At 41.8% G+C, this 20,291-nt stretch overlaps 2 protein-coding genes and 1 long non-coding RNA gene across 6 annotated transcripts in view; 2 read left to right on the forward strand and 1 right to left on the reverse strand.

Moving 5' to 3' along the window:
* The first annotated feature begins 481 nt into the window (after window positions 1–481).
* On the forward strand, window positions 482–4,931 carry LOC139388144 (uncharacterized). The gene is made up of 7 exons (XM_071134725.1): window positions 482–620; window positions 3,181–3,360; window positions 3,552–3,683; window positions 3,946–4,107; window positions 4,504–4,647; window positions 4,749–4,823; window positions 4,918–4,931. Exons 1-7 carry the CDS (start codon window positions 482–484, stop codon window positions 4,929–4,931), a joined length of 846 nt encoding a protein of 281 aa, XP_070990826.1.
* Window positions 4,932–4,967: 36 nt separating this feature from the next.
* LOC139388681 (uncharacterized) lies at window positions 4,968–6,403 on the forward strand. The gene is made up of 2 exons (XR_011629306.1): window positions 4,968–5,049; window positions 5,175–6,403. It is a non-coding gene; the product is annotated as an uncharacterized lncRNA (long non-coding RNA).
* A 7,427-nt stretch (window positions 6,404–13,830) lies between these two features.
* The window catches only part of LOC139388647 (erbin-like), a 129,971-nt gene continuing 123,510 nt past the window's right edge, over window positions 13,831–20,291 (reverse strand). For all 4 annotated transcript variants that reach the window (XM_071135437.1, XM_071135435.1, XM_071135436.1 and 1 more), the window contains 4 exons: window positions 19,679–19,864; window positions 17,822–17,914; window positions 17,493–17,567; window positions 13,831–17,332 (listed from right to left, as the gene is read on the reverse strand). In XM_071135437.1, the coding sequence (XP_070991538.1) occupies window positions 17,225–17,332; window positions 17,493–17,567; window positions 17,822–17,914; window positions 19,679–19,864 (462 nt within the window). In that variant the 3' untranslated portion in view covers window positions 13,831–17,224. The remainder of the gene's footprint in view (window positions 17,333–17,492; window positions 17,568–17,821; window positions 17,915–19,678; window positions 19,865–20,291) is intronic.

A 20,291-nucleotide genomic window follows, 5' to 3' on the forward strand; every position in this document is an offset into this window, starting at 1 on the left:
TTTCTGGCGACTTTATTCAGATGGTGTGACAAAGGCATTTCCTAACAGAACTGCTAACTTTCTTTATTGTTACTTTTAAGGTTGGAACCAACATGCAGTACCTCCAGCAGGAAGATAGGCAAGAACCATTCGTCTGCCAGCTCAGGGACAAGCTACACTATTCACAGCCCTGTGTAATGTTCAATGTAATTGCTGGACTTTTTGAAACTTCATTTATTTGTATTGTTTAAAAAATGTACAAATAAAAGGAAATGTATGGTTTAAACAGGTCTTTAACATTTATTTGTTTTGGTTGTTAGTGACAATTCCCTAAGTGTTAATACATGTATGTGTGTTTACATCATTAAGCCTTTATGTATGCGTTATGATTATGACCAAATGTGTCTGACTTTATAGTAGGTACAGCGTCATATGATACAAGGCATCTATGTATGTGCTATGAATGACTAAAGGAGTCGGACTTTAAATTAAGTACGACGTCATGCGATACGTTTCCCTCAGGAGACTGAAAATATTTGGCGTGGGTCCTCAGATCCTCAAAATTTTCTACAGCTGCACCATCGAGAGCATCGTGACCGGTTACATCACCGTCTGGTATGGAAACTGCTCGGCATCTGACCGTAATGCGCTACAGAGGGTAGTGTGTACGGCCCAGTACATCACTAGGGCCAAGCTTCCTGTCATCCAGAACCTATAAAATAGGCGGTGTCAGAGTAGAGCCCATAAAACTGTCAGACTCCAGGCATCCAAGTCATTGACTGTTTAATCTGCTACCACACGGCAAATGGTAGCGGAGTGCCAATTCTAGGACCTAAATGCTCCTTAACAGCTTCAACCCCCAGCCATAAGACTGCTGAACAATTAATCAAATGGCCACCGGACTATTACATTGACCCCCCCCCTCCTCCATTTGTTTTGTACACTGCTGCTACTTGCTGTTTATTATCTATACATAGTCACTTCACCTCTACCAACTTGTACAAATTACCTCAACTAACCTGTATCCCCGGACACTGACTCGGTACCGGTACCCCCTGTATATAGCCTCCACACTGACTCGGTACCGGTACCCCCTGTATACAGCCTCGTTATTGTATTGTTATTGTGTTACTTTTTATTATACTATTTTATCCTTTAAAACTATTTTTTTACTTTAGTTGGTAAATGTTTTCTTAATTCTTCTTGAACTGGACTGTTGGTTAAGGGCTTGTAAGTAAGCATTTCACAGTGAAGTCTACTCTTGTTGTATTCGGCGCATGTGACAAAGTTTGATTTGATTTTGTTGTGTGCATGTTTGTGTATTGACGAACATGTAACTTGGTTCCAGAAGAAAGACGCATTCAATTTCGTTAGGGGGCTTTCATTAAGGTAATTGTTCCTTGGTGTAACGTCGTCCCCAGACTATTGCACACACTGCACATATAAGCCTGGAACATCAACCATTCAAAGTTGACCTTAGTGGGAGTGACCAGAGAATGGCTAAACCCGTATCTTCTTAAAATGTATTTTAAACCTAACCTTAACTAATGAAGGCCTAGTTTAATGTGTTGGTCCACCAGACCATTTGGGGCAGAAGTGTCTGGGAACAAGATTAGGTGTTATGTGACTAACATGACATCCCTTTAGAACGTGTGCCATCCTTCAGCACAACATGTCACCCATTATAAAGCACATGTCTATATCATATTCAACATAGTGGATTATGTCACATATGGCATTGGTGATTGTCACAGTCATGCCACATGTATGAACCCTTTATAAAGCATGACATACTTTAGGTGCTTTGTAACACATTTAACGTGCTGCTTATGAACGCTTAATGAAGCCTTAATAAGCTGAACATCATTTAAAGCGGGACCAAAAGGGTCAATTAAAATATTGTCTGAAAATCATCACCAATCAATATTTACAGTATAAAGAATTGGCATTTGAAAACCATGTGATTGTATAAGAGAGACGCAGTCTGCCATTTGTGTTTTGATGTTGCCTTCTACATGCACTGAAACACCAACAATGGTTTTCACAAGACTCTCAAAAAAAAGGTTCTACTAAGCTACATGGAACTGAAGGTCAAACTAAGGATCATTTTGCAACTTGATTTAGAATTTTAAGACCCCTTGAAGTATCTCCCAAAAATGTTGATAAAAAATTGTATTTGCCGTTATTGCTACGAGCCCATACAAACGCATTGAATAACAGATTCACTACATGGAACAATAGATAGTCACCCCTAAAATGTATTTATTTTTGGCACTTAAGTCTCCAAATACAGTACCAGTCAAACGTTTGGACACACCTACTCATTCAAGGGTTTTTCTTTATTTTTACTATTTTCTAAATTGTAGAATAATAGTGAGGACATCAAAACTGTTAAATAACAAATATGGAATCATGTAGTAACCAAAAAAGTGTTGAACAAATCAAAATATATTTAATATTTCAGATTCTTCAAAGTAGCCACCCTTTGCCTTGATGATAGCTTTGCACACTCTTGGCATTCTCTCAACCAGCTTCATGACGTAATCACCTGGAATGCATTTCAATTAACATGTGCGCGCCTTGTTAAAAGTTAATTTGTGGAATTTCTTCCTTAATGCTTCACAGTGAGAACCACACATGCTGACATCATCCGTTCACCTACTCTGCGTCTCACAAAGACACGGCGGTTGGAACCAAAAATCTCAAATTTGGACTCATCAGACCAAAGGACAGATTTCCACCAGTCTAATGTCGATTGCACGTGTTTCTTGGGCCAAGCAAGTCTCTTCTTATTATTGGTGTCCTTTAGTAGTGGTTTCTTTGCAGCAATTCGACCATGAGGCCTGCCTGACTCATGTAGTCTCCTCTGAACAGTTGGTGTTGAGATGTGTCTGTTACTTGAACTCTGTGAAGCATTTATTTGTGCTGCAATTTATGAGACTGGGATCTCTAATAGTTTGGGTCTTCCTTTCCTTTCTTGTGGCGCTCCTCATGAAAGCTAGTTTTTCATAGCGCTTGATGATGAAACACCACATCTCAGCTTAGGTGCACTACTTTTCATGGTTTCATGACACAATGATGGGGTTTCGAGTCTTTCTATTTTAACAGTGCTTGAAATCAGCCTGTTGAAGTGGGACATCTCAAAGACATCTCGGATGCAGGAGAAAGGACCTTGACGTGTTGTTTGGCTTGTCTCTACAGACTTATATGGGAGGCTGAACGTGACATTCAATGGCAACACGTCCTTCACTGTCTCCTGGGTGGATGACCTGATCAAAACCTACTCCTGCTTCTCAGTGGAGTGGTGGAGGAGAGGAGAGAAAGCTGCTCACAAGTCCTTCTATGAGGATGAGAACAACTATGAAGTCATACACTTGGAGGGTAGGGTACATACCTCTCTTCTGCGTTAACATGAAAGCAACAGTGGATTCACATATCCAGACACAGCATATTATTATAACCAGAACTACACATTGCATATGTTTGACAGATTTAAGCCGCCTACCCCCAGCTTGTCCTGATGAAAGATGTTTCCCCATTTAAAACCACTCTTGTTGCTTTTTGAATTATAGAGCCATTAGAGCTGTATAAGAAGTACACATTCACTCTGCACACAAGGCCACATAAAGAACCCTGCAACCTGAAGTTCATCAATAACAGCGAGAGCACCTATGGGAGCATCCAGTCCTTCTTCACTGAAGGATGTGAGTCTAAAATTAAACTGATTTTAAGACCACACTTAACATTTCCTTGGGGTTGTACTAGATTAAACCAGTGCTGGAGTAGAACACAAGGGGCATCTCATCGTCACACAAACACATACCATAAGCGCAGACACAGGGAGCCACTTCACTGCTGGTTGCAGTATAAGTACATTACACCTTAGCACCTGTATGTCTAAATCAAACAACCCTACCAATTAGTCATCAATACATTGCAATAAGATTCAGTGTCTTTTCCTCTCAGCCCCCATCAGTGCCCCAGGGAACATCAGCAGCAGTAATGTTAGCCAGAGTTCCATGGTGCTGGAGTGGACGGCTGTCCCCGAGGAGGACAATAGAGGTTTCCTGCTGGGCTACTTCCTCCATTACACAGAGAGGCTGCAGGACTGGACAGATACTGAACCAAGTAAGATTAATTGATGTGGTCTTTATTTGGATGCTCACAAACAGGTGCCAAGATGATGTTGGCCCAAGAGACGTGCAGTGAGTGAGTATTCATACAGTAGAATGTGAGCAGCGTGCGACTTCTCCTACTGTCTTTTCCATGTCACACGTAGACTGTTTCATAGTTTGTGACTAATATCTGATAAATATGTACACTTCTTTTTTTTTTTTTTTTAAGTTAAGCCTTCCTGCACACTAACAGATATTCTTACCACCACGTCTAGTTCCCGAAAGGCTAGAGTTTAAAACGAGAACCGTTGTTGAAGTGTTAACTTCCTTAAAATGATTCTTGTGAGGTTACTACTTCTTATTCTGAATGTGTCACTGACTTTAACTATTGGTGTTCTCGCTGCAACAGACATCACTGTGGATGCTGGTTCAACCAGCTATGAGTTGGTAGACCTACAGAGCAGTACTGTGTACCGGGTCCAGTTGTCTGCCTTCACTGGTGCAGGAATGGGAGTGAGAAGCTCAGCTGCATACTTTGAAACCAAACCTGAAGGTTTGCTTGTTGATCTATCAACAGTGGTTATATTGCAATTAACATCTCTGATATCCCACATTTTGAATGGCAGACCAGTACTGTCTTCTGTCCCTCCCCAGCATCCCTGACTGTGGGTGGTGTGATAGCGGGGGCCATTGTTGGAGTAACTTTACTCTTACTGGTGGTTCATCTCGGCTCTCAGTTGTTAAAAAGGTACAGTCGTCATGTTTCTAGGTCAAAGGTGTATTTATATCTATTCGTTTTGCTTTGTTCTTAACTGTTGTCCAGTGAAATTCAAGTGATGGAATTAATTACATGTCAACGTGTTGTATTTTCAGAGCAAAGAAACTACTTTGGCTAAATATCCCCAATCCAGGTAACAGCAATGCCATCCAGAAAATAGATGGGGTCTGCGATCTGGTAAGAAAATGATATAATAATGCAGGAGAGTTTCATAGCATTTTTACAGCATGTCTCAGATCATGCCCTGTTGCTGTTGGTTTTCTTCCGCCTCCGGGACAATAAAAATTGATTGATTCTCATAGGAACTCCTGGAGCTCATCAACCGACAGATGTTGAAGGAAGAGGAGGGGGACTCCAACAGTCTACACATTGTCAATGGAAGAGAAGAAATGTCTCCCGTTGGCAACCTCCATCGCAATGCTGACTCATGTCTACACCTCAACACAGACCATGGGGAGAGCCAAGGGCCTTCTCTGTCAACCATAGCCACAGACAGAGCTCAAGATCCAACTTCTGACACCATTACATCTATTCCCACAGACATGAGACAGACAGACCCTGTCCTCATCAGTACGGTGGCCCACCAGTGCCACCCGTTGGCCTTTCTAAGTGATTACACCACCATGGAACTCTTCCAACAGGCTATGCCACACTGTGTTCCAACCAATACATCGTCATCATCATTGTCATCATTGGAATCCCAGGATCAGTCAAGCCAGATCAGTCAAGCCAGATCAGTCAAGCCAGGCCAGAGTTAGATTACATCCACCAGACACAACGCAGCACCAGTCCATCTCTGAACACTAAGGTGGTTCTTTGAGAATGTTTACTGTAGATTCTAGAATCTGCTTTTCTCACTGAGATGCTGTGCAACCATTCTAGGCCTTTCTCTATGTAACAGAGCCACCGGCTGCCATCAGTGTCACCCTGTTAACCAGCATATTCTTAGGTGTTTGAGCGGTTCTGGACTGGTTCCGACTGACATGTTGGTGTAAAAAGCGCTCTGTTAACGCCGTAGGGTCCCGTGACCTATAATGCCAAAAAGCCTAATCTGCCTGCTCTCCGTATCCACTCTCTAAGCAGAGCTGACTTGAAGTGTCAGGTTTCAGACCCCACATTTGCATAGGCAGTGAGGTGTCACATTTCTGGCCTATTCAAACAATGAATTGATTATCTCTTCCCCTGAGCCCAGCTTGGGAGATGGCAAATGAACAGTGGACAGTCTAGCGAGGCCATCCATTATGGATTCATCTCACTGTGATATTCTCAGACGGATTTAGCGCTCTCAACACGATGGGATTGTCATAACTCTGGAATGAGAAAACGTTTAATGATGTAGGGGAACTCATAACAAACTCAAGCTGTTATCCGGTCAATACATGTATTGATAGCTGCTATGTGGTAGCCACAAGATAGTGTGTTGAGGGATTGTCCAAGAAGCAGACATTGCACAAGAGTGGCGTTGATTGACTGCTCTTTATATGAATGGGACTTTTTAATGGTTTTAAATGAAATCATGGATTAGAAACCATTTTATTCTCTGTTTATGTAAACTGGCATAGTGGACCTGTTTTGGTGTTTTCTTGATGGAGGAAAACGATGTCTCAGACGCCGCTGCTGAGACTTCCATAAGTGTTTAATTGGGTTGAGATCTGGGGACACACCCTTTAAAACACCCTATGCTCCTTTGAGACCCCTCTTACAAAGTCACTGAGATCTTGTCTTCTAGCCATGGTAGCCAAAATAATGGCCAACTGGACATTTTTATACATGACCCGAAGCATGATAGGATGTTAATTGCTTAATTAAGTCAGAATCCACACCTGTGAGGAAGCACCAGCTTTCAATATACATTGAATCTCTCATTTACTTCATTTTGGCAGTTACCTGTAGATACACTATATATACAAATGTATGTGGACACCCCTTCAAATTAACGTGATTTGTCATTTCAGCCACACCCGTTGCTGACAGGTGTATAAAATCGAGCACACAGTCATGCAATCTCCATTGACAAACATTGTCAGTAGAATGGCCTTACTGAAGAGCTCAGTGACTTTCAACGTGGCACTGTCACAGAATGCCACCTTTCCAACAAGTTAGTTTGTCAAATTTCAGCCCTGCTAGAGCTGCCCCGGGCCAACTGTAAATGCTGTTATTGTGAGGTGGAAACGTCTAGGAGCAACAACGGCTCAGCCGCGAAGTGGTAGGGCACACAAGCTCACAGTGCTTGAGGTGTCACTACAGACCCGGGTTCGATCCCAGGCGGTGTCACAGCCGACCAGGAGGCCCGTGAGGCGGTACACAATTGGCCCAGCGTAACCCGGGTTAGGGGAGGGTTTGGCCGGCAGGGATTTCCTTGTCCCATCGCGCTCTAACGACCCCTTGTGTTGGGCCTGGTCCCTACAAGCTGACTCCGGTCGCCAGCTGGACAGTGTTTCCTCTGATACGTTGGTGCGGCTGGCTTCCGGGTTAAGTGAACGGTGTGTCAAGAGGCAGTGCGGCTTGCAGGGTCGTGTTTTGGAGGATGCATGGCTCTTGACCTTTGCCTCTCCCGAGTCCGTAGGGGAGTTGCAACGATGGGACAAGACTATAACTACCAATTGGATACCAACAAATTGGGGAGAAAAGGGGGTAAAAGTACAACAACAAAAAATATATGTACTTCCTCGGTTGCAACACTCACTTACGAGTTCCAAACTGCCTCTGGAGGCAACGTCAGCACAACAACTGTTTGTCGAGAGCTTCATGAAATGGGTTTCCATGTCCGAGCAGCCGCAGAGCACGTCGGCTGGAGTGGTGAAAAGCTTGCCGCCTTTGGACTCTGGAGCAGTGGAAACGCATTCTCTGGAGTGACGAATTCCGCTTCACCATCTGGCAGTCCGACGGACAAATCTGGGTTAGGCAGATGCCAGTAGAATGCTACCTGCCCTAGTTCCAGTGAAGGGAAATCTTAATGCAACAGCATACAATGACATTCTAGATGCTTCTGTGCTTCCAACTTTGTGGCAACAGTTTGGGGAAGGCCCTTTCCAGTTTCAGCATGACAATGCCCATATGCACAAAGCAAGGTCCATACAGAAATGGTCTGTCGAGATCGGTGTGAAAGAACTTAACTTGACAGGCCTGCACAGAGCCCTGACCTCAACCCCATCAAACACCTTTTGGATGAATTGAAACGTCGACTGCGAGCCAGGCCTAATCGCCCAAAATCAGTGCCCGACCTCACTAATGCTCGTGGCTGAATAGAAGCAAGTTCTTACAGCAATGTTGTGCAATCTAGTGGAAATCCTTCCTAGAAGAGTGCAGGCTGTTATAGCAGCAAAGGAGGGATCAACTCCCTTTTAATTCCCATGATTTTGGAAAGAGATCTATCTATTAGAATATCGATGGCAAGACCTGAAATGGTTGTCTCGCAATGATCAACAACCTATTTGACAGAGGTTGAAGAATTTTGAAATTAATAAATGGGCAAATGTTGCACACTCCAGGTGTGAAAAGCTCTAAGAGAGTTACCCAGAAAGACTGCTTCTACATAGTATTGACTCAGGGGTGTGAATAGTTACAGTACCAGTCTAAAGTTTGGACACACCTACTCATTCAAGGGTTGTTCTTTATTTTTTACTATTTTCTACATTGTAGAATATTAGTTAAGACTTCAAAACTATGAAATAACACATATGGAATCATGTAGTAACCAAAAAAAGTGTTATGACAGCTTTGCACACTCTTGGCATTCTCTCAACCAGCTTCATGAGGTAGGCACCTGGAATGCATTTCAATTAACAGGTGTGCCTTGGTAAAAGTTAATTTGTGTAATTTCTTTCCTTCTTACTTCGTTTGAGCCAATCAGTTGTGTTGTGACAAGATAGGGGTGGTATACAGAAGATAGCCCTATTTGGAAAAAGTCCAAATTATGGCAAGAACAGCTCAAATAAGAAAAGCCAATTGGAACTCCATCATTACTTTAAGACATGAAGGTAGGTCAATCCGTAACATTTCAAGAACTTTTAAAGTTACTTCAAGTACAGTCTCAAAAACCGTCAAGCTCTGTGATGAAACTGTCTCTCATGAGGACCGCCACAGGAAAGAGAGACCCAGAGTTACCTCTGCTGCAGAGGACAAGTTCATTAGAGTTAACTACACCTCAGATTTCAGCCCAAATAAATGCTTCACAGAGTTCAAGTAACAGACAAATCTCAACATGAATTGTTCAGAGGAGACTGTGTGAATCAGGTCTTCATGGTCGAATTGCTGCAAAGAAACCACTACTAAAGGATACCAATAAGAAGAAGAAACTTGCTTGCGCCAAGAAACACGTGCAATGGACAGTAGACCAATGGAAAACTGTCCAATGGTTTGATGAATCCAAATTTGAGATATTTGGTTCCAAGAAGGAAAGTGATGGAGTGCTGCATCAGATGACCTGGCCTCCACAATCACCTGACCTCAACCCAATTGAGATAGTTTGGGATGAGTTGGACTGCAGAGTGAAGGAAAAGCAGCCAACAAGTGCTCAGCATATGTGGGAACTCCTTCTAGACTGTTGGAAAAACATTCCAGGTGAAGCTGGTTGAGAGAATGCCAAGAGTGTGCAAAGCTGTCATCAAGACAAAGGGTAGCTACTAATCTAAAATATATTTTGATTTGTTTAACACTTTTTTGGTTACTACATGATTCTATAATATGTGTTATTTCATAGTACAATGTAGAAAATAGTGAAAATAAAGAAAAACCCTTGAATGACTAGGTGTGGCCAAACTTTTTTTGACTGGTACTGTATGTTTATGAGATATTTCTCGTAAAAATGTAAAAAGAAAAACATGTTTTCACTTTGTGTTTATGGGGTATTGTGTGTAGATGGGTTAGAAAAAAAACTCCATTGAATCCATTTTGAATTCACACTAACACAACAAAATTAATGAAGTCAAGGGGTATGAATACTTTCTGAAGGCACTGTATGTATTTATTTATCCAGGGAAGTCATATTGAGATTTTTCAAATGGGCCCTGGCCAAGAAAAGCACCAAATTGTGTGTTACACAGAATTAGAAATAGCAGGAGTCATGATAAAAAAAAGGTATTGCGCCAGCAATGTTTCTACTGTGATTAAAATCCTCAATTGTAATAAAATGGTCAAGAGTTACAGGATGACGAGACAGCATTGCTAAAAGCACTCTTGGCTAAAAAAGGGCCTAAAATTGCCACGTTCATCATGATTTTCCCCCAAATTGTTTGTGATACAAATGTTTTTTCAACTTTTTCAAACATCCTTCCTCCCAATTAAGTTTATATGTGAGAATTGACAGAAAAATCTGAGATATCCCCCAAAAAATCCCCTCCTATGTCGTGAAATTTCCCTCTTGCCAAACTTAGACCTTGACCTTTAGCTTGCCTCACCTCAAACAAATTATTTGAACATCCTATTCTATTGCACGCCACATACTTTTTCTTTATTTCATACTTAAAGATTCCAAACAGATATTGCAGGCAAGTATGGGTGAGGCCTAAAACCTCTAAACTAGAGTATGGCTATGCGCAACACTGTTCAATCTACACACACATTGTACAAAACAACACTTGCAATGGCACGTCCCCATGTAAAAAAAAAAAAAAAAGTGTTAAAAGCAAGTATGCTGAACACCAAGTTAGCTGTCTGCAGATTGTTATCAATTCTAGAGATGAAGAGCGGAGTTTCACAGAGATATGATCTTTAGAGCTGTCAGTGAGAAGTAGGTCAGTGTTCCAAGACAGGCTCGGTGACATGCAGATAGTATGCTAATTTTCACAGTGATAATAAGCATTCAAACAAAAAGCTGAAGATTACAGTGAAGGACTACAATAAGACACAAATTCAGTGAACCACACTTACGATTAAGGCTGGATTTGGAAATCAGTAACTATACCACTATACCACCTACACTATACCGCCTTCTCACCTTCATAGGTTTGTGCTTGTACTCCATCCTCTCTTAATATCTGCTGCTCTTCATCCTGGAGGTGCACCTCTGCCTCCTCTCCATGCTGCCATACCTTGCTTTACTTTTTGTATTTCTTACTTCTGTAAACAGACAACACAACCATTAATAACCACCAGATTTATGTAGTCCTAGAAGAAAGAATTTTCTGTGCAAATTTCCCAGAGACCACCACAATGCATGGTTGAAGTTCCACACGTGTACCTCAAGTTATGATTTACACTCTATGAGCTTGCTTGTGGTGGTGTTAGGTGTTGTTGAGTGTTATGTTGAATGGTCCTGTTGTTCTACATGATTTTACTGTACCTCTTTAGTGAGGGAGATCTGGCTTACCTTCTGGGACTCCTAGAGCGATCCCTGCTTTTCCTTCCGTGTTCCCTGAAAATAATTCACACCAACAGATCATATAAATAACTGGGAGATTTTGTCAATATTTAGAGCTCTCAGACAAGCCTACTGATTTTGTCCAAATGTGTACATAACTTCAGACCCCATTTTCTATAGTGTTTTAGCTGAACAATTTAGCTGGCCTATTTTTATTCCATCAGTCTTGCCACACCCCATTTAAGATCTGTGTATAACTATAAATCAATTAGCAAGGAATCAGCTATATAGGGTTGGGCGATATTACGGTAGCATCGTCTATCGACGATGATTGGCAGCTATCATCAATGGTGACGACATTGTGATGTGACAGACGATGGTTTAGCCTATTTTAACTTGACTGGTGGCACTCAGTAAAGAACAGAGTCTCGCAGCACACAAGTGACATTCCGAGTAATTTGGCTATTCCTATTTTTCCTATTTTCCTATTTTAGCATGTAAATCTTGGTAGGGCAAACTCACCCCCAAATGTTTGGGGATGCATGCCAGCAAAGCCGCTACCCAACACTAAGCAATACATTAATTGCACTATAACGGTGACAGGTGGTGCTCACAAACTGTTAAGGCCTACATAAAGCTGTCCCAACAGCAGTCCCAGAACCTTACCACTGCTACACCTGGCGATCAGCGGAGCCTTGTCTGGCAGCGAAACAGTTCTTTCAGCCTCATTTACTGCCTTTAAAAAAACACAGCTGATATGGCTGACTTGCTTAAACAAATGTGGTTTCAACTGACAATTGAGATGTACAAACTATGGCATAAGGGGACATCGAGCGGAAAAGAGACAATCCATAATTTCGATTAAGACAATGAGTGAGCTAGGACGGACGTAGTCAAAGTAACTATTTGTTCGGCACTTTTTAAATGTACAGCAACATAACATGGGCTATTCTTACAGTATTCTCCCTGTACACCAAGTCAGAACAGTAGGATAAATAAAGGGGGCATATAAGCTGACAATTAAAGCTCTTACAAAATTTGATGACTACACTTCTCTAAAACAGGCTATAAGCTAAATGTGCACTACCAAGTCAGAACAGTAGACAAAATAGAGGTTTAACTTTATTTTACTATTTTCTACATTGTAGAATAATAGTGAAGACTATGAAATAACACATATGGGATCATGTGGTAATCAAAATATATTTGAAATTCTTAAAAATAGCCACCCGTTGCCTTGATGACAGCAGTAAGTTCACATTTCCTTCCATCCAAAATGCAAATTATACCTTGACATTCAGCGGGTGTCTTTTTTTTGTACGGGATCTCCTATATGGGCATTTAAAAAAAAAAAAGTTTTATCGTAGACATGTAATTTCACTGTAAATGGTATTACCTTTTAATGTGTTATGACCGCAACCAGTCATGCTTTCATCTGATTGTCAAACTTCATAAAGTATGTTACCTGCGCATGTTCATATATATATAAAAAAAAAAAAATCCACCATCCGAACTACGCATTGTGCACCCGCCATTTGAATTGTTTATTTTACCTTCAATTAATGAAGCAAGTCATTTAAGAACAAATTCTTATTTACAATGAGGGCCGAACCCAAACGATGCTGGGCCAATTGTGCGCCGCCCTATGGGACGAACCAGGGACTGCAGTGACGCGTCTTGCACTGAGATGCAGTGCCTAAGACCGCTGCGCCACTCGGGAGCCCAATGGAAAGGGACATCTACTACAAACACCATCAGTATAATGACATTCAGCCTACAAAGTGGCTTGTATTCATGGAGGATGCCAAGAGAAGCCAGGCTCCGTGTTTTATAATTTGCCATCAAATTTGCAAGAGGGTGAATCTATTTCACCAGAGAAAGCATCCAAGTGAGACAAACAGCGCCCCTCTGCTTTAGTATCTGTAGCCCATGTCTCTGATGTTTGGCCAAAAAGAATATGACGGCATCAGATACATACACATTCTAAAACAGAGGGGCGCAGTTTCGCTCGGATTCTTTCTCCGGTGAGATTGAGGAGTGGTCAAAATTAGGGGGGCGGGGGGGTCAATTCAGATTTCAGGGAGGGTTACGTTCTGTGGGTGTCACAGAGTAGACTGATTGATACCTATGGGTCTTGAGTCCATGAAATGGGGTAAGGCTATACATTGCAATAAGAACGTTCAATACGTACAATAGGCTGACTAGATGGAGCTGATTTCCCACAGTTAAAAGTCCAGCAATCAGAGCTAAGACGCTAATGTTTGTGGAAACTCTTCACAGTTGTGTTCAGTGGGTGTTACGGAGTAGGCTGACACCCCATTTCATGGACCCAAGATGCATATGTAATGTTGTACTTTGCATAAGTATGTCCCCAATGCAATGATGAAGTCTAATACAGCCACAGAGCAATTTCAACTGATTTATTTTACTTTGGTGTCAAATTAACTACTTGTCTTCTGTTCAATTTATTTAAAACAGAATTCCAACCTTTTTCAGCATTATCTAGTCCAAATATATTCTTAATCCTAATACATGGCTGTATTGTTTTAAGAAGCATTTCTTACAACTATCTTCAACATATTACTGTCACAGTCTCTGGCATGAGGAATTCAAGCCTTTGGGAAAGAAAGGAGAGAACGTCATTCAATGAAAAAAACTATTGTAAAGAGCATTAGTTTATTTCTTATTTTCCACAGGTTAACTCAGAAACAGTATTGTTATATACAAAATCAGGAATGTTGAATGAATGCATATCAATCATCTTACTGTAGCCGTTTCCAGAGAAACCTTTGAAATAGCTATACATTAAACGGGTTGTGTCTGCGTTGCAATTTATTGCTGGTTTTACAAACTCTGAGTGACTAATGCCATGATTAATTGATTTCTTAACTTTTTAAAAAAGTATTTACATTTTGATTAGTAATGTCTAAAAAGTCACAGGAGACTGAGCTAAATAAATAAAAACAAGGTGGGAGAATGAAGAGAAGACCAGTTTATCTTGGATATGGCAGACAGGTGACCCCCTAGGTTTTAGTCCCAGATTGTACAAGGTCTAAATATGACATTGACCCAAGAAATCTCATTAGATTGTTCCTATTCCCAGAAAGAAAGTAACACAGTGCCCACAACAAAATAGCACAAAAGCATAATTACAATGTTCTAATTTAAAACATGATGATCTTGCAAGGGGGAAATGCAGGAGAGAAACCTTAACAAGTCAATATGTTACCTCTCTAGGCTAACATTGTCCAATGACAAATATCTGCAGTTATGCGCGTGCCACTGGGTCTGCAGTTGCTAAATAAAAATGGTACAGTTTCATTTGGGGGCAATGCTCAGTTGGAATTCAAAATGGAAAAAAGGGGAGCAAACATTGACAATGTTTTCTATTCGAGTCACAAGTTGACAGTAACATGAGTATAATCTTTAGCTGTACGCATAAAGTAACATTGAATTACATGCATACCTTTTGGAATTTGCAAAGGATTTGGATAACGACATTGCCATTAAATGTGTGGGAAAAAAACAAAACAATGATCAATCTCTGATAAGCACTTTATATACGCTCTGTCACAATTCAGTGTTTGCATTACAATCGATTGACAAAAAAGGTTCAGTGGGGTAATAACGGGGTAATAACTTAGTAGAGATCTTTGAATTGGATTGTTTGCTTTCTATAGGAAATATTTCTAAAAGGTTTCCTGGATTCAATTTTCAAAATAGACAATTCATTGGGTGAATTCATGCAAACAACACATACATCTATAGACTGTTGATTACACCAAGTGGACATAGCGTAAAAGGTTTTAAATGCATTTTTATAACTTGACACTATCCAATTAGAAACATTACAAATGACTTTGCAGCTCGGATTGAGGTTATTTTACACTGGGGTAAAAGTTACTAATGTTTGCACAGATACACGTAACCAGTTGGTTTGAACAGTTTTCCGAGCAGTCAAGTTTGGGAAGGCCTGCAACTCATATGTAAGCCTAAGGCTGAGTGACGCAAGAGCATTCACTATTGTACAATGCAGACTTTTACATTTTACTTTCTTTGCTAAAAATGTAACTCCCCATGTTGTTTTTTCATTAGAAAAGATTCTTTACAATATAAAATCCTGTATAACAATCAGCGATCACTAAAAGGGTTTCTTCTTGCGTTTTTTTCCCCCTTTTATAGGTCTAAAAAAAATGCAATTGGATGTCTTTCTGAATGAAAATAAAGCCGCTGACTATTTCTATTAAACCATTGTGTCGAGTCACACGGGGTGTACTCAAGAAGAGAGCGTTTAGTTTGTTGTGAAGAGAAATATGTGAATATTGCTTGGGTCTCAGGGTAGTCACTCCCTCCACCCCCTTGTTCAAACAGTTCAAGGTCTATGGCACTTAACAGCTCAGTCCCCCCCAGCGTAGAGCAAAGAGTCCATGCATGAAACACTATCCCAACACAAAAAGAGAGTGAAAAACCTAGATTGATGTCTAAAAAATATGATTTTTATACACAAAAAGGCAAACTATGGTTGTTTTCCCACACTTAAACAAAAATATGTTAGACAGACATAAACCCCTTTTTAATCTCAAACCGTTTTGTGAGTGTTTTCTAGTTACCAGTGGCTGAGTTGAGGGAGAAGCCCTTTAAAATCTTACCAACATGAGTGGAAGGGGCCCAGAGACCAGGCCTAAACCTGCTCGGAGTCTTGAGTGGAAGGGGCCCAGAGACCAGGCCTAAGCCTGCTCGGAGTCTTGAGTGGAAGGGGCCCAGAGACCAGGCCTAAACCTGCTCGGAGTCTTGAGTGGAAGGGGCGGAGTCTGACAGGCTGCATTTCAAATCACACCCTATATCCTTTGTATATAGTGCACCACTAGTATGTAGCGCACTTTGGGGAATAGGGCATTACTCTCATCAGCACCTCCCAAACACCTGACCATGGTCTCAACACATGTTTTGGTGACCTGACATTACCACTCTGCCTCCTGACCCACTATCTCACATCCTGGCTAGGCTAATTAAGCCCAAGCAAAGACATTCCTCTATTGTTACTCCCAGTCAGTTTCCCCACAAAATAAATATCATGATCTGTTCCATATCCCAGTCCCAATTCCATTTCACATACGAAGAGTGTTTTACAGCATCCAAGTAGTCAGCAACCGGAGTAGCTGATTCAGTGACGGAGTGAGTGTCCTCGTCTGTCAGGAGTTCAGTGACGGCACAGGCAGGTCTTTTCAGGCGAGGGATATTCCAAGCCAGTGGTTCCACGGAGGCTTCTAAAACTGTTCCTAGACTGCGGACAGTATATAATAAATGTATGCAGTGTGTGGCTCACAGGCTTTATGGAGGCAGAAGAAATTCATTGTCCTTCTCAACTATCCACCATGTGCAGGACCTGGTCGAAAACTGTCACAATTGCAAGTAGGCGGGGGATTCTTAAACATTGTTCTGAAAGCGCAACCCAGCACTACATTCATCTCCACAAGAAAGCACATAACATTGTCCCCCAGATCAAATGTCGCCTAGGTCAAATAAGTGGTCTCAGCATCTATTAAATAAAATAAAAAATACATGATTTAAAAAGGAGGGCAGAGAGAGACAGACGGAGCCCTGCCCTCTAGTGGTCAACTACAGTTAATGCTCAACTACAGCAACTACAACTCCGGAATGATGTAGGAATATTATTTTCTTCAAAAAAATGAAAGTCTAACGATACAGAAAGCACTTTTTGTTGTTGTTGATCTCTGTGTCGTTGGAGCACACGCCGTCTCTGCAGCGCCCTCTGTGTAAAAAATAACCGGCTATCCCACAGTGACTTCTTCTTTAAGACGACTAAGTCGACAACGCATGCTTCCAGATGTTTGCTCCCCCTCCCCAGGTCCCTCTCCTCCCTCACTAAGTCCACTTGATGCAGTGGTTCGGCCCCCGTTATCCCAAAAGCTCTAGAAGGTTCTCTTCCCCATAAAGCAGTTCAGCTCTTTTATTTATAGACCAGGCTCCTCTGTATATAAAAACAAGAGGGATTGGAGGTCGTCGCTCCACAGTCCCGTCTGTCTCTCTCTACGCCGCCAACTCTCGGACGATGATCATATCCACAGTGGTGGGAAATGTCTTCAGCAGGGCCACGGCATTCCCATGGTCAACGTTCACAAAGCTATATCCGTTTGCCTGGGGGGAAACAAGGAGAGATATAGCTCAACACCGAGATGGCAACTTTGGCTCTGATGTGTATGGTATTTTGTACTAGGTAAACGTGTTCAGCAAATAATCGCTACAGTAAAGATTTATATTGATGGGGAAATAGAGGGAATGGTATTATTGGGTTCACCTGGAGGATCTTGTCTCCAGGCTGGAGTATCTTGGAGGCAGGTCCCTCAGGCTGGACCCTTGTCACAAAGATGCCCTGAGAGAGAAGAGAGAGACGAATCATGCCCATCTGGTTAACACTAGTGACGTTTCCTCACCGATTGTTTGCAAAATCTGTACAAATGCAGTAACAAGCTGAGTTGCTCTACGGTGAACTACTAACATAATGCAATGCTTAACTTAGAGGCCTCAATTGTGTAAGTGTTTAGAGTACATGTCACATGCAGTAGGCTGGAAAAATAGACAACACCATATTGCTATGGGAAAAAGAGGGCTGATGAGTGAACATACATTATCGTCCGGACGAAAAGGGTTTCCCCGTCCTCCTACTCCTCCTGATATACTGAACCCGAGCTCTGGGTTCTTCTCCACTTTGACACGAAACTGAAAAACAGACACCAGCAGACATTACCTTCACAGGGGACGTTACTTTGAATATGAGTCGCATACAGTACATTCGGAAAGACCCCTTCCCCCTTTCAACTTTGTTACGTTACAGCCTTATTCTAAAATGGATTAAATAAAAAAAAATGTTCCTCAATCTACACACAATACCCCATAATGACAAAGTTCTTGACATTTTTGCAAATGTACTAAAAATTAAAAACAGAAATACCTTATTTACATAACTAATTAGACCCTTTGCTATGACACTTTAAATCGAGCTCAGATGCATCCTGTTTCCATTGATCATCCTTTAGATTTTTCTGCAACTTTATTGGAGTCCACCTGTGGTAATTCCTTTGAATGGACATGATTTGGAAAGGGACACACCTGTTTATATAACGTCCCACAGTTGACGGGGCATGTTAGAGCAAAAACCAAGCCATGAGGTTGAAGGAATTATACGTAGAGGTCAGAAACAGGACTGTGTCTATGCACAGATCTGTGGAAAGGTACCAAAACATTTCTGCAGTATTGAAGGTCCCGAAGAACACAGTGGCCTCCATCATTCTTAAACGGAAGAAGTTTGAAACCACAAAGACTCTTCTTAGAGCTGTCCGGCCAAACTGAGCAATTTGGGGGAGAAGGGCCTTGACCCAATGGTCACTCTGACAGAGCTCCAGTGGTCCTCTGTGGAGATGGGAGTATCTTCCAGAAGGACAACCATCTCTGCCGCACTCCACCAATCAGGCCTTTATGGTAGAGTGGCCAGACGGAAGCCACTCCTCAGTAAAATGCACATGACAGCCTGCTTGGAGTTTGCCAAAAGGCACCTAAAGACTCTCAGACCATGAGAAACAAAATTCTCCATCCTTGATGTTTCCGAAATAAGTCTATATAACACACTGCCGTTGATAGAACAGAGAGATCCTTCATGAAAACCTGCTCCAGGGCACTCAAGACCTGACTGGGGTGAAGGTTCACCTTCCAACAGGACAATGACCCTAAGCATACAGCCAAGACAATGCAGGAGTGGCTTTGGGACAAGTCTCAATGTCCTTGAGTGGCCCAGCTAGAACCCGATCGAACATCCCTGGAGAGACCTGAAAATAGCTGTGCACTGACGCTCCCCATCCAACCTGACAGAGCTTGAGAGGATCTGCAGAGAAGATTGGGAGAAACTCCCCAAATACAGGTGTGCCAAGCTTGTAGCGTACCACCCAAGAAGACTCATGGCTGAAATCGATGCAAAAGGTGCTTCAACAAAGTATTGAGTAAAGGGTCTGAATACTTACGTAAATGTGTTATATATATATATATATATATATATATAAAAAATTAAAAAAAATGAGCAAAAAAATATATAAACCTGTTTTTGCGTTGTCATTATGGGGTATTGTGTGTAGATTGAGGAGGAAAAATCAATTTTAGAATAAGGCTGTAAATTAACAAAATGTTGGGTCTGAATACTTTCAGTCTAGCCAGTTAATTTATGTAATAAACAAACCACCATTAACAATTACTAAGTGTAATGCTATGCATGCTTTAACACAGTGGTCAACAACCCTATTCCTAGATGGTGTAGTTCAAGCTCAGCACTAAAACACACATATATGTTTGACCTAATCATCTTAGTTAATCAAGGTTTTGATGATGAATGAGGTTTGTAGTTGCGGGCTAAACACCCTATAGCTCTCCAGGAGTAGGGATAAGGAGCTTCGTTGAACTGTAACTCTCCATCCATCCACCCCCCCCCCACCCTACCTCCTGCTGCAGTGTGTCGTGGTCGGCCCGTGGTGGAGGGGGCCCCTGGGGCTGCTGGCCATGGGAGACCTTGAGCATCAGGTAGTCGATGAGCTGCTCTCTGGAGGGGTGGCGGGCCATGGGCGTCTGGCACGACGTCATCTGGCCACGCACCGGACCGCCCAGCTGACCGTTCAACGAAGGCACCTGGCAAAAACACACAGACAGACAGGTGTTGTTAGAGTTGACGTTCCAACAAAATTGATTAAAAAAAAGAGAGAAGAAGAAGACGTATCTAAAACGCTCACCAGACAATACACTTTAATGTTCAGCAGGGTTTGGGAATACACAGTACTCAAATTCATACTTTCACAGCACTTAGAACAAGAGAACAATAGACTAGGCTATAATCCAGCAAGAGAGAAAAAATAAGGGTAAGCTAAACTGCAGGCCCGGCATACAGATGAACATGTGACAGAACAAGAGTGCAAATTTCAGTAGAAGCTGCTGATTTACCAGCAGCAAGGTGCTCCGTCTAAAGCAGCAGGCCAGGGGGATTGGATCCACTGACTCATTGCCACTGCCCCCAAAGCAACAAAATCATGGAAATAATTGTCCTCTGACTAGTGTGGAG

This window comes from Oncorhynchus clarkii, chromosome 29, assembly GCF_045791955.1.
Source record: "Oncorhynchus clarkii lewisi isolate Uvic-CL-2024 chromosome 29, UVic_Ocla_1.0, whole genome shotgun sequence".
NCBI classification, from domain to species: domain Eukaryota; kingdom Metazoa; phylum Chordata; class Actinopteri; order Salmoniformes; family Salmonidae; genus Oncorhynchus; species Oncorhynchus clarkii.